Source organism: Typopeltis vanoorti, chromosome 8, assembly GCF_054136105.1.
Source record: "Typopeltis vanoorti isolate ZY-2024b chromosome 8, IOZ_Tvanoo_1.0, whole genome shotgun sequence".
Classification (NCBI taxonomy): domain Eukaryota; kingdom Metazoa; phylum Arthropoda; class Arachnida; order Uropygi; family Thelyphonidae; genus Typopeltis; species Typopeltis vanoorti.
The window spans coordinates 499,840-509,369 of record NC_143556.1 but is presented as its reverse complement, the minus strand read 5'-3'; the positions used below and the strand labels follow the sequence as shown (position 1 = coordinate 509,369).

At 32.6% G+C, this 9,530-nt stretch overlaps 1 protein-coding gene and 3 pseudogenes across 1 annotated transcript; 2 read left to right on the top strand and 2 right to left on the bottom strand.

Annotated features, from left to right (window-relative positions):
- Positions 1-3,210: 3,210 nt before the first annotated feature.
- On the top strand, positions 3,211-4,083 carry LOC150103671 (thymidylate synthase pseudogene; annotated as a pseudogene).
- A 2-nt stretch (positions 4,084-4,085) lies between these two features.
- LOC150103670 (ribonucleoside-diphosphate reductase subunit M2 pseudogene) lies at positions 4,086-5,015 on the bottom strand (annotated as a pseudogene).
- A 416-nt stretch (positions 5,016-5,431) lies between these two features.
- LOC150103669 (deoxyuridine 5'-triphosphate nucleotidohydrolase, mitochondrial-like) lies at positions 5,432-5,863 on the top strand. Its single transcript, XM_090397049.1, has one exon. It carries the CDS (start codon positions 5,432-5,434, stop codon positions 5,861-5,863), a length of 432 nt encoding a protein of 143 aa, XP_090253175.1.
- An 894-nt stretch (positions 5,864-6,757) lies between these two features.
- Positions 6,758-8,947, bottom strand: LOC150103668 (ribonucleoside-diphosphate reductase large subunit pseudogene; annotated as a pseudogene).
- Between the last annotated feature and the right edge of the window lie 583 nt (positions 8,948-9,530).

Below are 9,530 nucleotides of genomic sequence, written 5' to 3'. Positions count from 1 at the left end.
CACGAACTTTACAAGCTGGATTACCTCATGCACAACATGAGTGACAGCGAATGTGCAGTTATCACATCCAACGAATCGTTGCTACGTACCCATATAGATGAAGCAATAAGTAGTAATCCTTTTAGTGAAAGTCCTATCGATAAACCTACTATTGAAAACATTCTCTTCAAAACCCTTCCCTGTATAGATTACAATGTCAATTTTGGTTTTCGTAGAGAAGAAATTTTAACCGACACGAAAGAAAAAATGATTGACTTCATTAATACCGGAAGAAACAATGACTTGTTACAATCGGTTTTTAATTTACTTAATCCCAAGAAGATTAAATAAAGGAAGGGAGAATGAATTTTGTGCACACAATTGATGCTACATCCTTGAGTGATGATTTGTATTCGCATTTAGTTAACGTTTTGTGTGAAAAGAAATATTTATTGCATTTAATTGCAAATCAAACATTCAGTCTCATCGGTCCAAACAAAAAAGATTTGGAAAGAATAATGATAAACAATCTTAAAGAAAAGGCAAATTTGATAACCATTAACGAAGAGTTGTTTAAACCTTTAGAATATGTCGATTACAACATTAATTTTAATCATTATTTGACAATGTTACAGAAAGATGCACGCTATTCTATGGCAAATAAAATTTTCGAAGCTGATGCTGATATGGATGCCGATCTCTTACAGGATATTTACATGTTAATAAAAGCAAAGCAGAAATAAAGAATCATGCCCAATATAACAACCAATATAGCGACTATAGAAAAGAATTTAAATACACCTATCAATCCTCCAGATGTACCTGAAATTCAAGACAGGATGATATCAGCAACATTATTTTCCACAGCTTTTCCAATATTAGCTGCTATATTTATTATGGTGATATTTAGATTCAGCATTATGATATTTTTGGTATTTGTGTTTATTCTCTATATGACATTGATATTCATCTATAAAAAACATAAGGTCCTTTACTTGAAGGTGTCTGAATTTATATCATCCATACATAGTTCAATAAAAAGTAGATTCACCAACGATATGTAATTTGTTTAAATTCATAAACGATTAGTTAAAATGTTATATTTATTTTGATGTCATTTTTATTTTAATTTAAAAAAAAAAAAAAACGATTCTTTTTTTTTTTTTTTAAAAAAAAGCCTAAAAAGTGCATCGAACTGATTTTTAATGTTTGCTCATGAAACGTCAAAAAAGTTAAAATTAGTCTAATAAAAAAATCTAGTTTGCTCACTAATTTTAATGTTTGCAGGGTTGGTTGGCAAAACTGTAAAATTAGTCGACATTTTTTATTTTGCTATATTTTAAAAAAAAAAACAAAAAAAATGTTTTAATAATTCAATTCTAATTTTTAATGATTAAATAATTTATTTATTTTTCTAAATGATATTCCATGCTTAGTATTCTAAATATTCCATGCTTAGTAAAGTAAGGCAATCTTCGTGATTTCATCCTTATTATGTTAGATACATCCCTTATTCTAAATGATATTCCATGCTTAGTATTCTAAATGATATTCCATGCTTAGTAAAGTAGGGAATTAGGCAATATTCGTGATTTCATCCTTATGTCAGATACACCCCTTATATCAGACATGAACTTTCCCCCCATTTAGATTTATTTATATACCACAATCCATTCGTAGCAGAAACAATTAATGATATGTATATTATATATGTATAGTAGTAATTTAGTTTTGTCATAATGATGTCTATCGTGTAATTAACGTTTAGTATATAAAAAAATCAAGTTTATCATCTCAGCAGAAAAAATGAACTCGCCTTACATTCGTTACTTATGCTATGATGCTCAGGTGATGACATGACAGCTATCGCTACGAACATGGTAAGTGTTACTTTCGTTTAATAAATAAATAAACAAACGAATATAACTAGACAAATAATAAACATTGTGATAATAAATGATGCTATTACTACATTACAATCGTATTGCCATCCATCAAATATTTCTCGTATTTCGTTATCTCTTAATTCAAATGAATATGTCATATCGTTCATATTCTGTAATTCATCTAAGATATCTTTGTAAGTAACTGAATATCGATTTCTGAAACGAACATTTTCTGCTAGTCTAGTTTCGTACCAATTTTTATCCACGATCGGCACGTTTTTGTGTATTACTACACCAGAAGGATACATCGTTACGTCTAATATAGATGGTTTTTTCATTTCACCTAAAAGCCATTTGGTCCAATATTTAAAATAAGTAGTCCTCGAAACACGTTGAAAATGTGAATCTTTAAAAAAGGATTTCGCGGTATAACGTAGAATGGTAGCATATTTTTTTTTCCAATTGATAGTATAGGTAAATTCTGTTGTCATATTCCTACATTTTTTTTTAATTAGCTCATAGTAATAGATTTGTTCTATGTAGTACGTTAAAATTTGGTTTATTTTGGGGAAAGAATATGCAGTTAATTCGTAAAACTTATTCACCGACATGACACACGTGCCCAAATCAGTTCAGCACGCTCAATGAAATTGCTGTCAATCTGGTACTACTTTTAATACAATCGACCTGCAGAACGAATTTGGAGGGCAGTTAATTTGTCAAAATTATTTCGAAACATTAATAAGTAAGTTAAAATGCCATTAGCAGAAGTTCCGTTAATTGAGAGTGTTACAAATGATTCTACTGACCACCGTGTCACGAGAAGCATGACTTCTCCAATTCGTTCACCAGAAATTGTAACTGCAAGAATCGCTGCATTAAATAGTCCCAGTAGTCCTGCAGTAGCATCCATTGCTGGACCTTCGTCACCTTCTACACCAAGACGCAGGAGAGGTAGACCCAGAAAAACAACGAGACCCAGAAAAACAAATAATAAGGGTAAAAAATACAAAAAAAGAAACCGTGAAAACTACCAATCAGACATAAATCGAGTTATTAGAGTCTTTGCGGCATCTCCGATTTCTGTTTACCCACCTCGACCTAGAATGGCCAGAAACGAAGTTCGAATGGGAATAAGAAATGTCGGACACGACAGAGTAACAGTTGTACCGAATAAAGCATGTCGAGCATTTAAACGACATTGTTCAAATCCGGGAAGGCCACAAACAGATTTTTCAGATGTCGATCAACCGATGTTACTTAATTTAAAGACCCGACTAATCGACGATAAACACACATATAAGCACCTTCCCTACTACAGAATAGCATAGATAGAAAATAAGGCATGAAGAAGCACGAAGAATATCAATATTTGAAACAAATCAAACAGATAATGAAGTGTGGTAATTTTAAACCAGATCGGACAGGAATCGGTACGTTATCGCTGTTTGGAATGCATTCAGTGTATAGTCTTAGTAATAACAATTTCCCCCTTCTTACGACAAAGAAAGTATATTGGAAAGGAGTGTTTGAAGAATTAATGTGGTTCGTACGAGGCTCAACTAACGTAAATGAATTGAGACAAAAAAATATTCACATATGGGATGCAAATAGTTCTCGTAGTTTTTTAGATAATGCAGGCTTGCAAGAAAGGGAAGAATACGATGCTGGCCCGATTTATGGGTTTCAATGGCGCCATTTTGGTGCAAAATACACCGACATGCATGCAGATTATACTGGACGAGGAGTCGATCAATTGTCGAATGTAATAAACACTATCAAAACAAATCCAAGTGACAGAAGAATCATTCTTTGCTCGTGGAATCCAACAGACTTAGAACAAATGGTTTTACCCCCTTGCCATTGTTTAGCACAATTTTACGTTTGTAACAATGAGTTATCTTGTCAATTATATCAACGTTCAGCAGACATGGGATTGGGTGTACCGTTCAACATTGCTAGTTATGCTTTGCTCACTTACATGATAGCACACGTTACCGATTTAAAACCTGGAAAATTGGTGCATGTTTTAGGAGATGCTCATGTTTATTTAAATCACGTTAAGGCTTTAAGGCAACAAACGAAACGAAAACCACGAAAATTTCCAAAGTTATACATTACGAGAGAAATATCTAACGTTGAAGATTTTAAAATTACCGATTTTCAATTAGTCGATTATAAGCCACATCCTAAGATTAAATTAGACATGGCAGTTTAAAAATCGAGAGTCGTAATAAATTCTTGTTGTTTGGCACCTTTTTGATATTCGCTAACTTTTCTTTCGAAGAAATTTGTTTTCCCCTCGATCGAAATATTTTCCATGAAATCGAAAGGATTACTAGAGAAGTAAATTTTTTCTTCTCCTAATGCAGTCAGCAAGCGATCGGCAACAAATTCGATGTACTGTATCATTAAATCGTAATTCATTCCAGGAAGCGAATTTTCTAATGCAACTTTGAAAAATTCTTTCTCAACGTCTACAGCTTCACGGATAATATTTTTAACGTTTTTTGGTTTATTAACTATGTGCTTGTACAGTAAACATGCAAAATCGCAATGCAAACCTTCGTCTCTACTAATGAGTTCATTACTAAACGTTAATCCGGGTAACAAATTTTTCCCTTTGAACCAAAATATGGCTGCAAACGAACCAGAAAAGAATATGCCTTCAACGGCTGTAAATGCCACGAGTCTTTCTCCGAGCGATACGTTTTTGTCGTAAATGTATTTAAAAGCCCATTTTGCTTTCATCTCTACAGTTTCGATAGTTTCTGTTGCTCTCAATAATCTGTCTCTTTCTAGTTCATCGATAATGTAAGTGTCGATGAGTAAGCTGTACATTTCTGCATGGATGTTTTCCATCGCAATCTGAAAACCATAGAAACATCTTATTTCGGGAACTTGCATTTCTTGAGCAAAATTGAAAATTAAATTTTCGTTTACTACTCCATCGCTTGCTGCAAAAAAAGCCAAAATGAATGAAAGAAACTTTTGTTCTTCTGCTGTTAACAAATCGTACCTATCGTATTGCAGACTTACTTCATCGACAGTCCAAAACGAAGCAACGGCACACTTGTACTTTTCCCATATATCAGGATATTTAATTGGGAATATAACAAGCCGTTTATCTGTTAAGAGTGGTTCTTCCATTGTATGTATTATGAAACAACAAAAAAATAATGTATTTATATATATCCTAAAGACAGGTTTATCCTGAAGATATCCTAAAGAAAGATTTATATATATCTAAAGAAAGATTTAAATATATATCCTAAAGAAAGATTGATTGATATATCTAAAGAAAGATTTAAATATATATCTAAAGAAAGATTTAAATATATATCTAAAGATTTAAATATATATCGAAAGATTTAAATAAATATATATCCTTAAGAAAGATTTAAATAAATATCTAAAGATTTAAATAAATATATATCCTTAAGAAAGATTTAAATATCCTAAAGAAAGATTTTAATTTAATATCATAGAGTTGGGTATAAAAAATATACATATCGTAGAGCTGGGTATAAATAGATCTGTCATTTAGAGAATTAAATAACATCAAGATGGAAGTTTGTAAACTCTCGAACGATGCCCTCTTACCTACTCGACATACCTCACGTTCAGCTGGTTTGGATTTATACAGTCCCTATGAAACAATAATTCCACCATTAGAAAGAAGGTTGATATGGTTAGACATTAGAGTGAAATTACCAAAAGGCTGTTACGGCAGAATTGCACCTAAATCTGGGTTTGCACTTAAGCATGGTATACAAGTTGGAGCTGGAGTCATAGATGAAGATTACAGGGGAAATTTAGGTGTAGTGTTATTTAATTTAGATATAAACAATGCTTTTCACATTCATAAAGGAGACTGTGTTGCACAGTTAATTTGTGAAAAAATTGAATATCCTGAAGTCATAGAAGTAAAAAAAATAGATATGAACACAGAAAGAAAAGAATTGGGATTTGGATCTTCAATTTTAAAAATGCAATAAACTTTATTATATCGAAAAGTTACCCTTCATGCTGAATAAAAAAAAATGTTACTCAAACAAAAGATTGCCAATTTTTTAATTTAATGTAAATCACTATCACCTTTCTGGTGATACTGATGTTTTCAGTCATGCTTTTCTATGGTTGTTTTCTCAGGGGTATTTTAACATGGTATTCTGACATTTTAATTTTAAAATTAAGGTATATTTTAACTAAGGTTTCTAACATTAAGGTATTTTCACATTAAGGTATTTTTAGTAGCAAAATACGCCGACAGCGCCACCTAGTAACAAAAACATTGATTGATATATATATAACATTGATTGATATATATATACAGTGAAGTATGAAACAGATTGCATTAATTCAAAAATCTTTGTTTTCAAAATATTTCTTCATTGCTTCATTTATGTATTCAAAATGTTTCTTCGTTATTTCTGTAAATTCGTTAATTTCTTTAATAAATTGGTGAATTTCTTCAATATTTTTTGAAAGGAGATCTTTAAGAAATTCAAAAATATCTAGCAACTTCATAGTTTCTGGAATCTCATAATCAAATTTAAAGATATCTGCATAACGTTTTAAAATAGAACTTAACAAAGTAGTTTCGACGTTGGATATATTCTGCACCAACAAGTCAAAATCATTCTGTATCTCTGGAGATAAACATATGTTTTGAACGTATTGAAGAAAATCCTGGAGAAATATGTTAACATCTATTAATTTCACTGATTTGGGCATGTCATCGATTTTATATTTTTCGCCAAAACGTTTCAAGATAGAACTGAATAAATTAGTCTCTATATTTAAAAGGGTATGGACAAACTCATCGAAATCTTTGCTTATTTCCAAAGAGGAAAATATTTCTTTAAAGATTGATTCCATTCCTTTATTTTTTAAGCTGAACAAACATCACATTCGACAGTGAATTGGATGGGATTTGCTGCTGGTTTTGTTCTTAAATAGTACATTCCCGTTTTCAGTCCTTTTTTCCATCCAAAGAAGTGCATGCTACTCAAAATGCCATAATTTGGCTCAGCAATGTGAATATTTAATGATTGACTTTGATCCACATATGGAGCACGATCTGCCGCCATCTCTATGATCGACTTTTGAGGAATTTCCCAAACAGTCCGATAGATGTCTTTTATTTCATCAGGAATCGAATTTATGGACTGAATCGAACCTCTGGCACTGACGAGTTCTCTCTGCATACGTTCGTCCCATAAATGAAGCTCTTCCAAGTGCTTGACTAAATGAACATTTACGACTTGAAATTCTCCACTGATAACACGACGCAAATATAGATTGCTAGTGTACGGTTCTATAGATTCGTTATTTCCTAGTATCTGTGCAGTAGAAGCAGTTGGCATTACTGCAATTAATAAACTGTTTCTCAATCCATATTTTGCAATATTTTCTTTTAAATAAGTCCAATTCCACAGTTTACTAGGAGTCACATTCCACATGTCATATTGCAGTTTTCCTTTTGAAGCTGGTGATCCGTAAAAACTTTCGTGTGGTCTACCAGTTTGACGTGCAATATCACAACTGGTATTCAATGCAGCATAATACAAAGTTTCAAAAATTTGTACATTTAATTTTCTAGCTTTTGCACTATCGAATGGTATTTTCATTTTTAGGAATACATCGGCAAGACCTTGAACTCCTATTCCGATTGGCCGATGACGTTTGTTAGAAGTCCTTGTTTCTTTTACTGGATAATCATTGGCATCTATTATCTTATCCAGATTACGTGTTATCATACCCACTACAGTGAACAATTCGGTAAAATCGAAAACTCCTTCGTGATTGATAAATTTTGAAAGTGACACCGAGGCGAGATTACAAACGGCAATTTCTTCCAATGAACTATATTCTATGATTTCTGTACACAAATTACTGCAACGAATTGTGCCCAAGTGTCGTTGATTAGATTTTGCATTGCAAGCATCTTTGTAGAGCATGTACGGTGTTCCTGTCTCTATTTGTGATTTCAGTATTGCAAACCAAAGAGTTCGTGCTCTTATCGATTTTGTTATTTTGCCTTCTTTTTCATATGTACAGTATAGCTCGTCAAAAGATTCTCCCCAAAAAATATCTAAATTAGGACAGTTTTTGGGGTTCATGAGTGACCAATGCTGATCTTCGTGAACTCTTTTCATAAATAAATCGGGAATCCATAAGCCATAAAACAAATCTCTGGCTCGCACTTCTTCTTTCCCGGTATTCGATTTTAATTCCAAAAATTCCAAAATATTTTCGTGCCATGGTTCGAGATATATAGCAAATGAACCTGGTCTTATTCCACCCTGACTGGCATACAGAGACACGTTATTATACACCCTCAACAAGGGAATAAGATCTCGAGAAATAGAGTGCATTGCCAATCCGATGCCCCCAGAACTTTTAGAAATTTCTACACACTTTTTTACGTTATCGAATACGTTATTGTCGTCCAGGGATGAAAGAAAACAACTGCATAACTGTGAATTTGAACGTCCGGCATTCATCAGAGTAGACGAAGCATGCGTAAACCATTTCTCAGACATGTATTTGTAAGTTTCTATCACAGCATTAAAATCCATACCATGAATGGCAAGTGCAACTCGAAGAAGTAAATATTGCGGTCGTTCGATAATTTCGTTTTCGTCGTTTCGTATTAAGTACGAGGCTTGAAGGGTTTTCAATCCAAAATAGTTGAAATCATAATCTTTGCTATGATCTATAACAGAATCTAACAGAATAAAATTTCGACTGACGATTTTGTAAATGCAATCAGAAATGAAGTGACGAGCTTCTTCGATAAACCTACTGAACGTACAAGGAGTTTCTTTGTGCATCTTAGATATCAAAATATGCGAAGCTAGCAACGAATAGTTTGGATGCTTCATGGACATGTTGGCAGCGATATCTGCAATCAGGTCGTCGATTTTTGAAGTACACATTTTGTTCGTTAATGCTAGTTTGGTTTTCAAAACTATGGCTTCCTCGTGTATGTGATCAAATTTGTAATTACTGATACGTTTTGCGATCTTGTTAAGATCGACATTTTGCATTAAGCCTGACCGTTTGATGACTTCCATGTCTATGAATGAATGAATGTACGATAGTGTGTTTTATTTATAGCTTATCCACTGCTACTATCTTTTTTGCACTTTCTGTTTCTGCATTATCTGCTGTTCTTTTTCGTTTTGTTATTTGTTTTACACAGTTTATAACGAATTCTATAATTGTCTTCCATAAATCTTGATCGTTAAAACGAGTTTCTTTCAGTCTCACTATAAGCATATCATGAGTCATGGTCCCTTTTTTCCAATCTAAAATCCATTGTTCAATGTTAGTGTAATCGATAAATATGTCGACTAACTTTCTCATAAAGTTTTCTCGGGTTACTGCGTTCATAGCATTTATACGTTCTTCGGAATTAGTAATATGCAACACATCTGTAATAAAATAATCTATAGTTTGCACGACATATTGGTTATGATTTGTCATATTTTTAACGATGTGCTGTGCAACATCCGTCAAATATGAATTCTCACGACTTAACATCGAATATTTTTCTTCTGAATCCTCCATTTCTAATTTCTTGAGCAAGTTCTCTAAAGGCTTATAAATTGTGGTTATTAGTGCAGTATTAATTTTATTTAGAGCAGAAGATTTATA

Bases quoted from the DNA above. Each gene is read 5' to 3' on its own strand.
- LOC150103669 (XM_090397049.1), top strand. From the start codon at position 5,432: ATGGAAGTTTGTAAACTCTCGAACGATGCCCTCTTACCTACTCGACAT.